The following is a 19,595-nucleotide window of genomic DNA, read 5'->3' as shown; positions in this document are numbered from 1 at the left end:
ATACTTCATCTAAGTAAAATAGGAAGCTTTAGAAGAGTGCTCTTGTCTTATCCACTGTGCTGTCTGGATACCTATGAAGCTGACCAGCATGTGACAGGGCTGCTGAAATATTCATATTAAAGTGCACTGAAGAATGAGTAAATAGCAAGAGCTTGGAAGATAACCTAGTTGTGAATTGAATACCCAGAACCCATTTCAAAAAGGAAAAAAAAAAAAAATCCAGCCATAGTGGCATCCACTCACAGCCCTGGCACCAGGGAGGTAGAAACGGGCAGATCCTCGAGGCTCGTTAGCAGCCAGCCTAGCCTGCTTTTGAGTTCCAAGCCAATGAGAGATGTCTCAAAAGGAAAAAAAAAAAAAATAGTGGGTGCCATCTGAAAAACGATGCCCAAAGCTGTCTTCTGTTGTCCACACACACAAACAAACATCCCTACACACACTCACCACCCCTCAGCCCCACCCACACACACACCACAAAATGAGTACATAATAAAATTTACATATAATACAGCTAATGGCATTGAAACCTTTTGGAACCTGAAACAAGAAAGACCATAATCATGATCAAAGAGCAAAATTAAGTCAAATACAAAAGTCTGTATTTAACATAAATAATTTTATGGCTTTGATTGGATCAGACAGATGAGGTCAGATCTGTCTCAAGTTAGACTCAGCTCCTTGAGCTGCTTTCTCACTGACTCCTAGACAGAGCCATGGTGAATTACTTCCTGGCTTGGTATAACAACCTGAGCTATCAAGCAGGATATAAGCAAACTGAAGTCTGATGGAGCGTGCATTGATTAATAAACATCATCACCTATACAAGTACATTCCGTTTTTAATGATTAAAAATGTGTCCATTTATCAAGGGAGTAATTTGCTGCTCGGGAAATTCTTAGTGTTTTACGCTCTGCCAGTTAACCACTTTTACGATAAGTCCCTAAACATTGAAGCAAACAAAAAAGGTACTGCAGGTAGGACCTCATCACTTTGCATCAAAAGGTCACTCCTAACAGCCCTACACTTCCAATACCACAACTTAACCAATACATATACACGCACGCACGCACGCACGCATGTACGCCCTGACGCAAGCACGCACGCACGCCAGATTGCTAGAGAGACGAGCCAGCACCCTATGAAAGCTTACCGCTCTAGCTGCCAATGTGACAGGCACTCCAGTTAAGAATGTGAAGTAGTATCCGGGGTAGACGCCATGCCATAGAGCAGAGAGGACGAAGGTGAGCACGGTAGGGTACCAGGGCACCCGCTCATAGCACACACTGGGAAGAGAGAGAGGACCAGCAAAGCCCCGGTGAGAACACTGCATGCTTCCAGCGACACCCGCATCTCCTGGGGCAAACCACGCGGAGTCCTCAGATCTGTTCTGAGAGATGCTGGCCTAACCCTTAGCAGATGCTTGCAATGAAATGCAGGCAGCCTGTGCTTCCCTAGCATCCTTGAGCACTATCGGACACCGAGCTCATGGCTCCGCTATAAATTTTAATCTCATTAGGCTAAATGGTCCAGACCCCATCACTTGGGCTATTATAACATAGGTCTGGGTGCAGCTCAGCAAAAGTTCCTGCCTTACAGAAGCAGGACCTACCAAAAGGAGAACCCACTAAGGGTACTGATGGGAGCGTCAGAGGCATTCAGACACCTGGGCTCCAGATTAACCATCCGTCGAAATTATCTTCATTTAGCGAACACTAATTTATCTTTCCATCAGGCCCCTATGCCATCTGACTGATCAACATGACAAGACTTTTCATCTTCCTGGAACTCCGGGGAGAAATCAGTGTGCCACTTAGAGGACCTGCTCAGAGCCAATCAGATTTTAAACAACCAAGACCGAGTGGATAGGTCCTTACCACAAGTGCCTGAGACAAGAAGCCTTTTCAGTTTTAGAGTGTTTGCATAGATGTGAGTTATCTTGGGGAGGGGACCCAAGTCTAAAACCAAAGCTCATTTGTATCTCATGTACACTTTGCATACACAGCTGGAATGTAGCTTCACCCAGTGCTCTAGCATGTGTCTTCTGACTGCCATCTGTCACGTGAGGTCAGATGTGGCATTTTCCACTTAAGACATCATGTTCAAAGGCTTCAGCTGTGGGTCATTTGCGTTTTCGTGTTTTCAGGTATAAAATGCTCCGTGTGGAAATGACATTGTGAGAGGCTAGGGAAGTGAGAGGCTATGGGAGAGAGAAGGACAGGGAGGGGACAGGAGCCCCACAAAAACAGCAACAAAGGTAGAGGCTGACTATGCATGGAAAGGACCTAGACCCCCTGCTCAGATGTGGCTGATTGGCAGCTCAGTCTCCATGTAGGTTTCCGAGTAAGGGGAGCAAGGGGCTGCCTCTGTCAGGGACTCGATTGCCTGCTCTTTGATTACTTGCCCCTAGTGATGTGGCCTTACCAGGCCACAGAGGAAGAAGATCCAGACAGTCCTTGTGAGACTGAACAAGCTATGGGCAGGTGGGGCTCCCCCTTTCAGTGGACTAGGGAAGGGGATAGGGAGGAAGAGGGAGGGAGGGTGAGAATGGGAGGAGTTGAGGGAGGGGCTTCAAACGGGATATATAATGAATAAATTGTAAAAAATAAATAAAAAATAAAAAAGCTTAAAGTCTGGGAGAGGGGCAGAAATTCAAGAGCACCATTGAGCACCTGCTGGGTCTGTGAGGACAGGTGCTGCGTGTTCTCACAGCTGATTCCCTTGAGGTCGTTGGATTAATTAAAATAAGTGAAAGGAAGTGGCAGGGGCTTTCTCCCCCAAACTCAGTCTGTTTGTTGCCAATGGCAGTCAGAGGTGGCCACTGCACACTGCAGTGAATGAGAGTGTCCTAATAGAAAATAAAACATCAAATTCAAGCAATTAACATGAATCCATCACTGATGGTTCAAAAGTAACTGATGATGATGATTTTGTTTTTTTGGGATAGGGTTTCTCTGTGTAACCCTGGTTGTCTTGCAGCTAGCTCTGTAGACCAGGCTGGCCTCAAACTCAAAGATCTGCCTGCCACCACTGCCTGGTAAATGTAATTGATTTACACTCAAATTCAGGGTTCCCTTTTTTACACTCATATTCTCCATTTTCATTAGAGGAAAACAAATACAACTGGGAAGAAACACAGAATTAAACTCTATTCTCCATAAAATTTTTCTTTTCTTTATAATGAGGTTTTATATACATATATATATATATATATATTTGTATTTACTTTACATCATGATCATACCCTCCTCCCTCCTCTCCTCCTGGTCCCTCCCTCCCACCCTCTCGACCCTATTCCCCTCATTCCCTCAGCTTCAGAAAAGGGGAGTTACCCTCCCCCATCCAACCCACCCCAGCATATCAAGTCACATCAGGATGGAGCTCATTCACTAAGGCCAGGCAAGGCAGCCTGGCTAGGGCAAAGTGATTGAAAGCAGGCAACGGACTCCATGTCATAGGCAGCACCTGCTCAATTTACTAGGGAACCCACATGAAGATCAAAATGCTCATCAGTTACATATAGGTAGGGGAGCTGCCATGGGGTCTAGTTTAGTTGACTCTGTTGGTCTTGCAACATTCTTGTCCCCTCCAGGTCTTTCTAACCTTCCTTCCCACTCTTCCACAGGACTCCCTGGGATCTGCCTGATGCTTGGCTGTAAGTCTCAGCATCTGATTCAATCAGCTTCTGGAGGTGGGCCTCTCAGAGAATGGTTAGTAAGAGTTCTTTTTTGACATGAGGATTAGGCATGTGCATTTTAAAAAAAAACATTCTATGTATCTTTTTGCGTGAGTGAAATATTTTCTCTTTAAAATTTCTCATTCTCAATCATCTTAGTCTGTATACTCCTAATGGAGACTGAATGTCTCTGAGCATGTTGGGACTACTCAGCATAAAGAAATAAAGGCTGGTGGTAAAATTGCCTGCAATATTAATTACAAACAATCATGTTTATATCAGAATTTAAAAACAGCGGGAACAGACAGTTTTTAGACAGCACCACATAAGCTTTATTTGAAGAATTACTATACTATCTCCTTTGCTTCAATAGCTATGTTCAAGCTATGTTTAATTTGTTTTAAATAAAAAAATTTTATTTTTTAAATAATTTTTAAATAAAAACATTTTATTTAAACATTTAATAAAAATTTAAATGAAAGAATTTGCTCTAAGATAGTTTTAAAGGTATGTTATGTCTGTGTGGGGGTTTGTACACGTGCCTTGGGAACCAGAAGAAGGCACTGGATCTCTTAGAGTGCTGGAGTTACAGGCGGTAGTGAGACACCCGTGGACGTGATAGGAACTGCACTTGAGTCCTCTCCAAGAGCAGGACAATCCCCAAACCAAACCATCTCTTCAGCTCTGACTCACTGTTTTGATTTGTGAAAGACACTGCTCATCAAAAGCAAAAGTTAATATTTTCATACTGCCCCTGCACATCCTTTGGGTGCATTCACTAGGTGGAGTTTGGTGTTCCAAAGATAGTATATTCAGAGTTTCCCAACAAGGAATGCTTCTAAATTTAGAACACATAGAAGCAGGTCAGAGAAATGTCAACACACACGCATGCTTGTCCGTCCCATAAAGCCCTCAGTTCTGGGAATAGCATCAGCCCTCATCAGGGATTTGATATTCACACTGACGTCCAAAGATATGAAAACTAGACTCTCCTGGGTACCAAGCCTTATAGCATAGAGGCCAAAGCATCATTCTGGGAACAGACCGTGGTAGCTGTCAGTCATAGCTCTGTGACTTTGGGCACGTCATGTTACTCCTCTGCTTCACTTTCCACAGCTATTAAATGGAGTAACACAACTACTGACTTCTCACAGGACTGCTGTGAGGAACACAGCAATGAGCATTCTGGGATGAAATGGACTCATACAGAGATCCTCTCAAGTCACTGTTCCTACTTTTTTTTTTTTTAATTTATAAGGTGTGAATGTTGATGTCAAAGTGTCAGATGGCGTGACTGGCAGGCAGCTGCCGTTCACCTAGGAAGCCCCTTCCATGAACAATAAGGTAGTTCTTGTGTCCCTTACCATTTCAGCCAAGTAGATGTCTGAATATTCCAGTTTTCTAAGTACATTTTGAAACTCGTGGCAGTCTAGAAACAAGAAAATAACACCTATCATTAGCTGAAAAAAATAATACCCAAGCAATGGAAAGTCCTGCCCAGAATTCCCTTGCTCTCAGAGTTAATGTGGCTCTCAATCGGGATTACTCACAGTTCAGTCAGTCAGCTGTTCCAACACAGGCAGTAACATTTTTCTGGCATTTATAAGATTTACTTTGCAGCCAAACCTTGGCTTGGAGACTTGGGTCTGTTCAAAACTTATTTTTACATTAGAGCAAAACTGAAGGGAAGTTCTGTCAATTCCCTCCCACTCTGATTTAAAAAAAAAAAAAAGCAAAGTCAAATGACTTAAAACTACTCTAGATGGGGGTTTAACACGAGGAAAGTTTAATCATCTGATTGCAGGGCTTTGGGGACAAGTTAAATGAAACTGTTATCTTTGTACTTTGTGACCACATGCAAACTAGGTCAGCCTTTTACAGTCATTTCTAAAAATAGCTCCACAGTCCCGACTGTATCCAATTTTGCCTGGGATAGTAAGAGACTTCATGCATGAGGGGATCACAATACAGAGAAGAAAATATAGAAATATCACCCATCTGGCAACAGTGTAATTCAGGCAACTGCCAAAAGAAGACAGCCCCAAATAAGCCATGAACTGTCCTTTCTCACTCAAAGAATAACGTGAAGCATGGCTTTTCCCCATGGAAAACCTTCAGCCATTAGAAACCCTTTTTGTGCAGGGAGGAGAGGGAGGAAACAGTGCGGTCTGGATGTAGCATTTGAGAGAAGAATGAAAAGGACAGACACACAGAGAGAGGCCACATACCTGCCTAATACTCTATGCTTAAAAAGAGAGGGTAGAGCAATAGAGCAAAAAAGATTGATGGAGGATGGCCTGGCAGATGACAGATACACAATACAGATAACAAACGGATGATAGAGAACACAGGTTGGGCAGGCAACAGATGATAACAGATAGATGATGTATAACAGATACATAGGTAGCATGCTTCTTGGTTTTTTTTTGTTTTTTTTTTTTTTGTTTTTTGTTTTTTTTTTTTGTCAACTTGAAACAAGCTAGAGTTATTTGGGAAGCGGATCCTCAATTGAGAAAATGCCCCCAACAGATTGCCTGTAGGCAAGTCTATAGATCACTTCCTTCATTAACGATTGGCGTGGGAGGGCCCAGCCCACTGTGGGCAGTGGCACCCCTGGGCAAGTAGTCCTGAGATGAACAAGAAAGCAAGCTGAAGAAGCCATTAGTATGCAAGCCAGTAAATAGCACTCCTCCCCTGCACATCAGCTCCTGCCTCCAGCTTCCTGCCCTGCTTAAGTTCCTGCCCTGACTTCCCTCAGTGATGGACTGTGATGTAGAAGTGTAAGCTGAAATAAATCCTTCCCTCCCCCAGTTGCTTTTAGTCACCGAGTTTCATCGCAGCAATAGAGACTCTAAGACAGGTACATAGACATGGATAGATGATAATTAGATAAATGATAGAGAGTAGACTAAAAGATAAGAGGAAAATAGATTATAGATACAGATGACAAATGGAAGGTAAATGGGTGATAGGTAACAAATGATGTATAATAGATTGTTAGACCAATTATTTAGTGTGTTTCTGCTTACATAGCTAATAGAATTCTATAACATGGCCCTGGAGCACTGTAACTAAATCAGACTTGTTCCTTTGTTCCTTCGTTCTTACCCCATACCAAATACAATGAAAATCATTATTCTCATTTTCTCTTACAATAGGTATATAACTTAATATCATCTTTTGACCCCAAGCATATGAAAGGGTTCTGTCTTTTGGATGCACAGTTGGGATACGCTCATGGGCAGCCAAAAGTCAACAGTCTGAAGGACAGCCAGCCCACAGTGCTCCAAGGGCGTGAAGTCCCTAAGGCCCAGGGCCTTCCCTGACATCTTCATAGGAAAGAGCGGCACACAGTCTTCATATGCTTTTCTGAGGATGGAAAAGGTGGTTGTGATGTCTGGAAATTTTCTATTGGAAGAATGGTTTATTGTGGTGGGCAAAGTATCATTGCTCGCTCAGAACTAGTTCTAAATTTGGGCCATTTGTTTAACCATATTTTCCAGGGCTTTCTGACCCAGAGAGCCCTCAGATTTTCTAGAATCCAAATATCATCATTTTCCCCCCATAGTGAGTGCTGTTTATGCAATCTGGTCAGCCTGAGGCATCAAACAGTACCATGAATTGAAAGTGAATGTGTGATGCAGTTTGGTTAGGTAACAGGTACAGAGTGTTTCTATTTCTTTCTACCCATTTTTCTTTTGAAGTAACAGTGGAAGAAGAGGACAGGAGGAGGAAGAGTTGAAGGAGGAGGATGAGAAAGGAAAGGAGAAGAAAGAAGAAGAGGAAGAGGAAAAGCGGGAAGGAGAGGATGAGGAAAGGGGAAGAGAAGGGGAGGAGGAAGGAGAGATGTGGGAAAAGAGAAGAAGGAATAAAAGGAGGAGGAGGAAAAGGAGAAGGCCAAAAAAGAGGAGGGGTAAGAGGGGAAGAAAAAGAAGGGCAAAAGAAAGAAGAGGAAGAGGAAAAGGAGATGAAGGAGGAAGAAGAGGAAGAGGAAGAGGAGGAGGATGATGATGAGAAGGAAGAAATCTAACCCTCCTTATAGTTTTGGTAGGTGAAAGGCAGGCCACCTTCCCTCTGGAGGCCTCCCAAATGCAAAAGGCCTCAAGCAAAAAAAAGTTGGAGGTTTTTCTCAGTGGCTCCTTTCTGTCAGCTTTCCACTCAATGTGTGTGGAAGATACTCAATCTCCCAGGCTTCCTGTTCTCACATCTGCCCCAGGATAGGTAGGAATAAAAAACTCACAGCCACCCTGAGCAGGCTGGCTAGGAAACCAGTGTTCCTGCATGGTGAGAAGCCTGGCCTTCCCCCATTGCTGCAGGACTGTAATGGAAGTTTTGGTTTCTTTGTAAACTCAGTTATGTTATGTAAATATGTTTTTGTTTTAATCCCGAGTGTGGTATTTTAGTTGGACTATAGTTTGTCCACACCTGTTAATTGTCACATGTGGGGAGTGATCTTTGCCTTCTGTGCGAGGCCTGAAGAGGGGTGTGGTCTAGGAGTGTGAATGTGAGAGCTGAGAAAGAAAAGGGGATGTGTGTGTGTGTGGTTGCATTCGGTGTTGGCGTGGAGCAAGTAGCAGTTTGGAGAGACCAGAGACCAGAGACGGTGTGGCAGTTTGGAGTAGAGAGGTGGAGAGAAACGCTTTGGGGCACAGTGGCGTGGAGGAGCCTGCTGGCTGTGTCTGTGGTTGACCGAGATTGGTATAGAGCCCTAAAAGAACCCCTTGACCCTAAGTACCCGGGAGAAGTAAAGGGGTCTGGGCCCCCTCTTCCCACTCACCTTTTCTCTCTCCTACTTAAGCTTGGGGGGGTTGATGAAAGGGAGGTAGAGGCCTAAACACCCCAAATAAAGTAGAGTTTTTAAAAAGGCCGTTACAGGTGGCTTTCTGCTCCACAGGACCAAAGGCTCTGTGACGTGGTAGCCCTATCCATGCTAATGCTTATTAAGTCAAAGCAAACTGAAATAATGTGGTCCAAAGGAACGATGTCTGTTTCCAAAGACACAGAGAGAACAGTGATCCGAAAATAAAGACAGGGGAAGAGACACACTAATCCCAGCGGCCTAAAAGGTGTGCATTGAGGCGGTCCTCAAAAAAAAAAACAGCTTTCGCCAGGCACTCTGGGAATCCCACACTCACAGCAATTGCTCACTTTGCTGTTCATTCCAGGAGCACCATACTCACCTCAATCTTCCAGATGTTCAGGTTAGACAAGAGATCCCAACGGGAGTTCCCATCGGCATCCACGCCACTGAACCCAAAGCCAGCTGCATTGTGCACCGCGTCCGCTGTGTTTTTAAAGACAGAAAAGTCAGGGTCCCAGCAGAGGCCTTTAAGGGAGTGCAAACACCTGTGTAGTTCCAACACCGGAAGCCTATTTGATAGTTTCTTGGAATATGAACCAAAAAAACAAACAAAGGTTTGGGCATCATTATGATAGAGCTATTTGGTGACCTTGGTTCTTATCCATTCATTCCCTGGCCTTTAAGTGAGTCCTTGCTAGACGGCACAAGAGTGGATGACCATAGAACGGAAAGAGGAACATCAGGGAGGAGTGAGGAAATGAGAAGAAGATGTTAGCAGGAGGATTCAGTGACTGGCAGGGTGTTAGGGGAAGAGAAGAGGGTAAAATACACCACTGCTTACATGCCAATAAGGGGCATTGTAGAGGGCAAGAGTTATCACTAGAACTGGAAGATACTGAATTTTCTACAGTCCCTCTTGCTGTGGCTACAGCAATTTTAAGGAAGAAAGGGTTTATTTCTGCTCATGGTGGAGAAGGCAGTCACACACACACACACACACACACACAGCACCCTCAGTGAGGAAGAAGGGAGAGAGGAATGCTGGCTCTCTATTCACTTTCTCCTTTTGATTCCGTCTAGGACCCCAGACTATGGAATCACATTCACAGCCAGGGCAGGTCTTCCTACCTCAGTTAAGTCTCTCTGGAAATACCTTCAGGCATGCTCAGAGGCGTGTGCCCCAGGTTATCTGAAATCCCACCAAGATGACTTTCAACATTAAACATCTCAGGTGTTAAAGGGTAGATGTGCTATGTGAAGAGAGACCCCATACTGGAAGAAAACGGGGACTTTTTCTGGATAAGTTACATACAAGACGCTGACAGGCTAACACAAGATGCAATTAAGGAAAGTTTCAGCTCACAACAAGGTAGAGAAGCCAAGCTTGTAACGGGGAACCAGCTCAATGGAAGCCACGCAAGGACACAGTGATCAGCACCCACCACAGTGTGTGGTGGTAGAGCTTGGGAGGTAGAGACCGAAGGATGGAGAGTACAAGATTATTCTTGGTTATGTAGGAAGTAATAAAGCTTGAACTACACAGGAACATTCTGTCTCAAAAGAAAAAAAGATAAAAAGAAAATAGCAAGCCATCTTTACCCACAGTCATTCTGAAAGCCCCTGCTTCCATCTCTATTTACTCAACTATAAGAAAATGGTCCCCAAAGGAACAATTTACCTCAAGTCAATGCCTTAATGAGGTGTTTTGTAACCAACTAGACTCCTGACAAGCGCCCAATGTTATGATGAAGACCAAAAGACTAATTTTTCTCCTTTATCATATTCCAAATTCTGTTAGAATATACTCTTCAAGAAAATAGTCATTAGTGACTCACACTAACTAAACCACAGTGCTTTACAGTTCTAGATCTGGAGGAAATCGCAGAGGATCCTCCTATAAAAGTTCAAGTCCAAGTGCTGACAGCCTTCCAACCCACCGGAAAGGAGCCCACCTTCCTAAGAGCCACTCCAAAGCAGATGGCCTTCTCCAGGTGGGAGGGTGGATTTGAGCTTAGTCGTCCAGCACTTGTCATGGATTTAATCCCCAGGACTGGAGAGGGAGAAGGGGAGGGAGGGAGGTGAGAGAAGGGGATGGGGGGGGTGGAGAAAAAGAGAACACAGATCTATGTTTATCTCCTCTATTTTTAGTGTGGTTGATGATTTAACGATGCTTATCTTAGGCTTGGCTTAGTTGAAAACTATCTGGTTTCTCATAGAAGAAAGGATTTAAAAGGACAGAGCCCCACATCATCCTCTCTCCCCTAGAGGGAAACTCAGCAGAGAGGAAAGGAAAAACAAAGAAAGAAAATGCCTGAAAAAGGAGAATCATGTCTTCATATATGTGAGAATATATCTATGAATGACAGACATCAACTAGGTGACAACTGAAACCACAGCTGGACAGCCCACAGCAAGGCCAGCTCAGCAATTCTTAACTTCCTGTCTTCTCCTTCAACTCTGTGCCCACCACACAGAGCTGAAAAAAAACCAAGCAGCACTCGTGTGCATGAATGTGTGCCTTCTGTTGCCATCATCTTCGACACTCAGATTTTCACAAAACACCTGAAAAAAAAAAAAACCACTTAAGGCCGGGACAGGTTTACTTCAGCTCAGCCCCAGAGCCGTCACTGTAGAGAAGGGTGTGTGTGTGGCAGAGCATGTCACATCATGGCACTCAGGAAGCAGAAAGAGCACGAATGCCCATGTCCTCATCTTTCTTCTTCTCCTCCATCTTGTCCCACCAGAGCCCTCAGCTTATGGGCGGTGCTGCCAGCAGGCAGAACTGGAATTCCCTCTCAGCTAACTGTCTCTGGAAATAACCTTATAGACACACCTACAAGAGTGCTTTACTAACAGCCTAGGAGCATCTCAAAGCTAGGAAGTTGACCTTCAAGATGAGCCATCATACAGCTTTCTGGGTTTCTGTACCTTACAGGTATTTCTTATTTACCCCCACAGCAGCATTAGCAGGGTCAGTAAGGTATAGGTGGGCTCAACAGCATACTAATACAAAAGCTAGAGGGTTTGACTAACTTCTAGAAGCCTACTGTCTCCTAAGGATAAAATGGATATGACAGTGGCACCCGAGTTAAAGAGTTGTGGAGATAGGTATAAAGTACACAGCACAGAGCCCATCCAAGAAAGCCTCAAGAAAGGATGGTTGTGGCCATTGTTAATCATAATGGCCTCTGCTAATGGGAATGCAAAGGATACCAGGACTGCATTTGTTTGTTCCATGTGCAGACCATTCCAGTGTAGGCAGCCCTGGATCTGAAGGCCAGAACTGGTTCCACATCCTTAAGGGTTAAGAGAGCCTTTGAGAGATGACTTGCTCCCAGAATCACCCTATTTGGAGAGTCAGGATTCCCTGTTCTGCACGGAGCTTTCCTCAGAAGTTTATCTTAAGATTCCATTATGGCCCAGAGCAGCCAGAGTGAGGTTCTGACTCATAGCCCCAAACCGGCTTTTCTTTCTCCATGCACGGTATAACTTACTATGGCAGACAAGCTGATTTGGATATCCCTTTCTTGAAGTTTGTGGTCCTTAAGACTACAGCTCAGTGTCCCTAATGACTGCCAATTAGTTAGGGGGAATCAGAATTGGATGTCTAAAGAGAATTGTTTTACTATTTCGAGAAAAACAGTAACGAGAGCAAGAATCATAGTGCACTGCAGCTGATCCAGAAGAGGCCAGCTTTAAGGATTAAATTTATAATAATTTATAATTAGTATGTCAATTATATGTAGATGGCATTTTAAAGAGCTGGTTAAAACAATTATGTGGTTAAGCAATTTAACTATCCCCCAATGGGCTAGTCATTGCTTTTTTTTATTCATAAATAATACAAAGGTTAATAGACCAGCCCAGGTTATATAAATTGGAAAAAACTTCAAATCAAAACTCTGAAAATTAATGAAGTGTTTCCAGTGTGCAACCAGGAAAACATAAAGATGAGGGAAAAAAGCAGCTGAGCGAAAGAGAAAGCTGCCCAGAAGAGTCACACCTGCATTCCAAAAGTCTGGGAGTTCTCCTAAGGACTGAATGGCATCCTGTTCCCTAGCTCCCTCCCACCCAAACCCTGTCAGCACAACCCACCTTGAGTCAGACTCGCCCCATGAGGCCACGGAATGGCCTTCTTTCCTCCTTAAATCTGGAGCTGATTTAGTCCATAGCCAGCCCTTAAGCCCTGAGATACAAAATGTGGGAGCAGGAAGGGAAGAGAGAGAAGAGAAAAAGCAAAGTAAGTGGAAATAGAGAATACAGAAAGGGAGGAAGACAGTTCTCACGCTCTCACTCTCTCCCAAGCCCTCTCTCTCTCTCCACACAAGCACGCATGCATGCGCACACACACACACACACACACACACACACACAAACCTGCACACATCCGTACTTAGGTTGGAGCAAAATGAAAGCATTAACTATTTTGCACAGAAAAGCATATATAAGCAGGGATCCAAGTAGACTTCTGGCTACCCAAGATAAAACTGCCTAGCTATCAAGGAAACAAAGAAGGCAGCATTAAAAAAACAACAACAACAAAAAAAAAAAAAAACTAGCAAAGCAGCAGCAGAATCAGGAAGGAGGGGAACAGGTTTTGAAATACATTTTTCCTCCATCTTGTGCCCACTGGGGCAGCTCTTGATGCTTCTTGCCCAGTTGATGGAAAGGTCTGTGTTCACACAAAATGTCACAGTCTCGAGAAGCAGAAGATATTTCCTAGCGCAAAGCCTGGTGCTCAACAAACACCCCTACATTAAACTGAATGAAGGGACCAAAACACAGCACACCATAACTTTATGTCCTGGCGGAAGCAGAGGCAGAGGCAGGTGGATCTCTGAGTTTGACTCAGCCTGGTCTACAGAGAGGGTTCCAGGCTTGCCAGGATTACATAGTAAGATTCTGTCTCTGGGACTGGAGAGATGGCTCAGAGGTTAAGAGCATTGGCTGTTCTTCCAGAGGACCTGAGTTCAATTCCCAGCAACCACATGGTGGCTCACAACCACCCATATCTGATGCCCCCTTCTGGCGCACAGGTGTACATGCAGACAGAACACTATATAGATAATAAATAAATAAATAAATAAATAAATAAATAAATAAATAGTTTCCGGGGGGGAAAATCCTTTCTCAAAGAAAACGAAACAATCAGCTCTAAGTCTGATGTCACTGGCCAGTCGTTAGGGAAATACTACATGTGGGCTAAACTTATGCATACATAGTTTTGCAATTAAAAGTAACCTGGCCTTGGAGGAATTGCTTACCAGGCACAAAGTTTGTGCTTGGGGCAATGGAAGTTTCTTGCTCTCAGTAGTCACACACTGTCATGAAAAACCTGCCAATGCTGAACCGCATGCCTAAATGGCATGTTACGAATATTTGAATAAAGAAAATAATTTTGCATCTGCAAAGTTGAATTTAAAACCTGAAGCACAAACTAAGAAGAGGACCTGAGTCACGTACTGTTCCTTAATCTCCAGTCTGGAGACAAATCACCAGAAACTGTTGAATGACTCACTCTAACCTTCTGTCTTAAATCACAGTCCTTTACTAGCCTTGGTAAGTGCATTAGTTCTTCTCTTAGCAGAGTTTTGTACAACTCTATCAAAATTCTTTCGAAGGAAAGAGATAAAGCCTTGAGAAAAAAAAAAGAGTTGTGGTAAAAACCAAGTGAATCTAAATGTTCAGTAGAGTGGAAAACCTTGAACTCATCTTCCCTCTGAAGCAGCAAGCTCAGCATTTCCTTCACCAGGTGCAACCTAAACTGGTGTGTGAGTTAGTAAAATTCATCGTGCATACATACAGCCAAGAAAAGTGAAAAGCAAGCCAGACTGTACTGGAATTTTGTCTTAACTTTGCACTGCAGTCAATGGCCAAGTTCAGGAGTTGGAAGCCGTTATGAACGCTGAGTTTAAACAACCAGCCCAGACACCTTCTTCTCACCGATAACTGAGTTTACGGAGGGTAGAAGAAAGGAGTGCAATGTTGAAGGTGAAAACTGGCAGTGGCTTCACTGCCACCCACGAAGGACTGGACTTTATTACGACTCAACAAAACAAATGATATGCTGGCCAAGCCATCCAGAGAGGACCTTTCCATTCCTCATTCAGTTTGGGCCACTCCATCAAACTTACCTAATGTCCATGCAAAGTAATACTTGGGCTTTGCGGCTTGCATGACGACATATAAGTACCAGAGACGACTCAGAAAGTTGGCCTTATGTACAAACCAGTCATCAATAAGGAAGGTGACAGGAAAGGACTTAGAGAGTGTCAAAAACAACAGGAGAGACATCAAGGTCATGCACAACTTCTGTATCACAGCTCCCTAGAATGGAGGAGGGGAAAAGCCATGTAACTACAAAAGTATGAAGACCACAGTTTTGGCAAGAGCATCTAAAGAACATGGTTATCAATTACTACCCTAGAAAGAAGGGCAATGGGTGTGGGTTTTCTTCCTCAAAACACAAATCTCATTGGATTAGGTTAAGTGGCATATGATGCAGAACACACATGTAACCCTTGAGGAATGGAGTATTCGCTATAAACACGGAACATATCTGAATTTTAGTCTTTCAGCATCTCCTACCAACATAAGTTAGGTAGGGTTGTTGTCCAAAACATAAGGGAGATGGATACCATTGGAGGGTAGCAATTTTCCACCAGAAAGCAATTACCCTTTGATTTCCACTAGTACAGCCTGCAAAGCCAGGAAAACATGCTTGAGTCAACAGCCAGGAGGTAAAGGCTTCCCGTATAATGAATTCTTTGCTAGTGATTGAACACCCAAGACAGTTCATGGGTAGATAATGGGGAACATTAGCTTCCAAAGATGACTCAAGTGTTTAATCTGGTATCGTTAGCTGTCACTTTGACATAAACCTACAGTCACCAGGGAAGAAGGAAGCTCAGTGGATGAAGTGCTTCTACCAGAATGGCCTGTGGCATGTCTATGAGGCATTTTCCTAATTACTAATTGATGTAGGAGGGCCCAGGGGCTCTAGGCAGTAGGGCCTGGGCTGTAGAAGAAAGGTAACTGAACATGAGCCAACAAGCAAGCCAGGAAGCAGTTCTGTGGTCTCTGCTTCAGCCAGTGTCCAGGTTTTTGCCTGCAGCTACTGCTCTGTCTTCTCTCAACCATGGACTATAACTTGGAAGCTAAATAAGCCTTTTCCTCCTCCAGCTGTTTTTGATCATGGTTTTATCACAGCATTAGAGATACAAACTAGGACATCTGGGGTTAGGATGTGCTGAGTTTTAGGTTTATCAGGCTTCAGTAATTTTGTCCAGTTCCTCTGACTTTCCAGGAAATGTCATCCTGTAGTTTCCAACTTCCTAAGGATGGGTACCCTTTGTAACACAGCACAGCAATGGTATCCATCCCAGAGGGCATTGGGGCTTCTGTGAATGGACATGACAAGGGGCCTAGAACAGTGCCTGGCTCCTAGTTAAGTGATCTTATACAGAGAACAACTTAAATAATTGCCTCGATTTGACTTTAGGCAAATAGGGTGTGGATGACTGGTCATATTCTCTGTTAAAGCTGTTTGACATTTGGCTGTTACTCTTTTCTTTTTCCATTCTAGGGATCAAATCCAGGATCTCATGCAAGCTGGGCAAGTTTTCATCACCAAGCTACACTCCCAGCTATGAGTTTTTCATGAGAATGACTGTTAGCAAGGGGCAGCCTTGAGAGAGAAACCCATTCTCTGAAACTCCAAAAAAAAAAAAAAAAAACCATACTGAGTGCTAAAAACTTACATTGGGAGAAGGTTCGGGCAAACTATGGAAACCTTGTTGCTTCCAGTTCACTTCCAGCAGCTTTGTGTGTATGTGTCTCCCTTCGATGAAGGCCACATAGTCCTTGAAGTTGTTACAAGGGCCAGCTATGACACTCATGAAATTGAGATGGTAGCTTAAGTACTCCAAAAGCGAGGGCTTCACTCTGTAAAGATAAGCGAAATTTAGAACCTGAGTATTCATCGATGTTCAGTTCTTCATCAGAACATGCCCATATACCTGAAAGTTATTATTGATACCAAGACCTTTCAATTCTGTTTTCTGTAAAATCCAGCTAAGAGAGACACCTTTCAGGCAAGAACCCTGGATGAAATGTTATTGAGATGGTCACAGTTCCATGTCACCCTCTGCTGGCGAAGACTATAAACACTGAGGGAGAGATCTCCGAGTCTCAGAACTGGTCTTTTCTCAACACCTCTATCTGCCTGCATCACAAAATGAAGGTATAAACAAAGGCAGGGTGAGAATCTGACCTAATGTCCGCGGCTGAGATGCTCCAGAAAGGGGAATTTCTCTCCCAACTGCCAACATAAATACAAAGTAAATGGTGGGCGGACCCAACCGGTTTCCACTTGGAAGCCACACAAAACCAACTGTGACAATCTGTCGTCTGCTTGGGCGTCTGGGCCCAGGAAAGAAGAGCAGGGAGAACCTGGAGTGCATGGCCCTTCTCAAAGCTTCAAGGGTTCATGTTCTAGTAAGGAAAAAGTGTGGTAAGGGAGCACGTGAAACACTGTCGTCAGACTGTGCCTTAATAGCCACATAGCGCTGAGCAAGAAGCCGGGCTTAGCAGAATCTGACAGAGCTTCACAGCTGTTTCCAAGTCTTAGTTCTTAGTGAAGGCACCACCTGGGCCCCCTTAGGGAAGCCAGCTAGCTCCTGGGACCTTCTACAAGGAACCCACCCCCCAGCCATGTCTGCTCTTAGTGAGCCATCCCAATGGTGCTTTCATCCCCAATCAGTGTTTTTCTCCTGATCGTTTAGGGGGTGCCCCCTTTCTCTCTAACACCATTCTCTTTCCTCTGCCTGTCCACTCTAGCCAAGGACCACCTTCAGAATCCCTCTGATTCCTGGATTCTCTGTGAACTACCTCCTACCATTCCCTGTGCTGGGGACCTAATCATACTACACGTATCGGTAATTACTATTTCTCAAAGACCCCAGACACAGCCCAATAAAAATAATTCTGGAGTAGACACACACACCTTGTGAAAAGATAATATCACACAAGTGACAAAATTAGAGGAGAGATTCATGGGCCCTTTACCTCTACCCTACAGCAAACCCAAACACACACAGAAATAATCTATATGCAAGAGTAACCATTGCTTAGCATGGTCCAAAGGCAAAGATGAGTAGACAGAGAAGAGGCCATCAATAGCAGATTCAACAGGAATATCCTATCCACGTAATGAAATTAATATTTGAGTATTTATTAAAATAAGGAAACTCTAGACCAATGGTTCTCAACCTATGGGTCACGACCCATTTGGTAGATTGCGTATCAGATATCCTGTATGTCAGATATTTGCATTATAACTCAAAGCAGTAGCAAAATTATAGTTGTAAGGTCGCAGTGAAAATAACTGTACTGTTGGGGGTCACCACAACATGAGGCACTGCATTAAAGGGTTGCAGCATTGGGAGAGTTGAGAACCACTGCCCTAGACACATGCCAGTGGCTCTAGAAAGTTCTGCTCATTACTAACTTACTTCACAGCAAGCCGGAGTTGCTCGGCGGAAAGATCTTCAGCTTTTCGACCTAATCCTGCGAAATGAAATTAGAAGATGTGTAAAGTGAAATAAGGCACGAATCCTGAAGGAGTCTTCCCAAACTCATTTGGGAAAAGGCAATTGTTTTTTGCTTCATCTACTATAAAGAGTCTCCAGTTTTTATTTTTTCAAAAACCCTGCAGGAGAAAGGTATTAGTTGACCAGGAGCTTACCACACATGAAGCCCTGGACTCCATCTTTATGATAGGTATCAAGTTATCCTGGATTAGTTTCCCATGAGTCCACGTGAAGAAGGAGAGTCTCCATAGGTTTGTATGACTAAGGGGCTATTCAAGGTCAGTTGTTATTTAGTTTGTCTGGTAAGATGTTAGCTCCGGAGAACCCTGCCCAGGCCTTACCACATGGCAGGATTCCATTGCCCTAACAGCCGTAAGAGTGCCTTTTGTGGGCTGAGTCGATTCAAATGTCTGCCTCATGATGCCAAGTGGGAAACCCAGTGTGATGGTTAACAGTGACTGTCCACTGGACAGGTCCTAGAATCACCTAGGAGACAAGCCTCTCTGTGCATGCTTGTGAGGGACTGTCTAAAAGTGGTTAAGTGAGGTGGGGAAAACCCACCTTAACTATACGCAGCACCACTCCAAGGGCTGGGTTCTTGGGCTTATTGAAAAGGAAACGTGAGCTAGGTACCAGCATGCATCCCTCTCTGCTTCCTGGCTTCAGATGCACTCATGCGCTGGCCGCCATGTCTTCCCAGCCTTGATGGGCACTGTACCTCCAACTGGGAGCCAAAGCAAACCGGTTGTGCCTTAAGTTGCCTTGGTCAGAGCTATTTTGTCATGTCATAGGGTAAAAACAAAACAAAACAAAACAAAACCTAATCTACCTGAGAATTGGGAGAGATTGTATCTACTGGGGGAAGCTGGGAGGACTGGGATGAGATCCAACTGGGGAAGAAGCAAAGACTTCCTCCTTCCAAACAGCAGAAGGAATATAACCCCAACAGCAGGGAAAGCACAAAGGCTTATCAGATATCCTTCTTCTTTTCCTTCAGACTCATCCACAGTAGACAGACTCACAACTGAAAGCAATGTTTGCTTCCTGTAACTTTACATGCTACCTTGGAGTCAAAGAAACCAAAAGTAGTATCTTTGTGGATTTCCGTGCCCTGCCCCTTTTTTGTTAGATAAGATCTCACTATGTAGCCCAGGCTGGCCTTGAACCTGCAGCCCTTCTGTCTATGCTGTCCAAGTGCTGGGAGTACAGAATTGAGCCACATATCGACTCTGAAGTACAATAAGCAACATAGGAGACTAAATCTGCCTAGCAACCATGAAGGCAATTCCACAAAGCACTTAAATTAGGAGTGGTGGCTCGGGCCTGTAATCATAGCATATGGAAGGCAGAGACAGGGGGATTGGGTTTCAGGCCAGCTAGGAGGCATAATAAGATCTTGTCAAAAGAAAATGCCTAAGAAAAGACAGAGTGTTTCTGGAGTTCCCTCATTCCTCCCACACACAAGGGAAGGGAAAGAAAAGAAAAAGTAAATAAACACTTTACTCAGTGTTAGGAATATTCCTTGTTAGGA

General features: G+C 44.0%; 1 protein-coding gene across 1 annotated transcript in view; it reads right to left on the bottom strand.

Moving 5' to 3' along the window:
* The window catches only part of Mboat1 (membrane bound O-acyltransferase domain containing 1), a 104,004-nt gene that overhangs the window by 7,880 nt on the left and 76,529 nt on the right, over positions 1–19,595 (bottom strand). The window contains exons 6-11 of the mRNA XM_021660055.2: positions 17,987–18,041; positions 16,235–16,418; positions 14,609–14,801; positions 8,854–8,957; positions 5,038–5,102; positions 1,151–1,283 (exon numbers count right to left, since the gene is read on the bottom strand). Coding sequence (XP_021515730.1) covers positions 1,151–1,283; positions 5,038–5,102; positions 8,854–8,957; positions 14,609–14,801; positions 16,235–16,418; positions 17,987–18,041 — 734 coding nt within the window. The remainder of the gene's footprint in view (positions 1–1,150; positions 1,284–5,037; positions 5,103–8,853; positions 8,958–14,608; positions 14,802–16,234; positions 16,419–17,986; positions 18,042–19,595) is intronic.

Source organism: Meriones unguiculatus, chromosome 19 (genome assembly GCF_030254825.1).
Source record: "Meriones unguiculatus strain TT.TT164.6M chromosome 19, Bangor_MerUng_6.1, whole genome shotgun sequence".
NCBI classification, from domain to species: domain Eukaryota; kingdom Metazoa; phylum Chordata; class Mammalia; order Rodentia; family Muridae; genus Meriones; species Meriones unguiculatus.
Note: the sequence above shows the minus strand (reverse complement) of the source record. Positions and strands in the feature narration are given on the sequence as shown.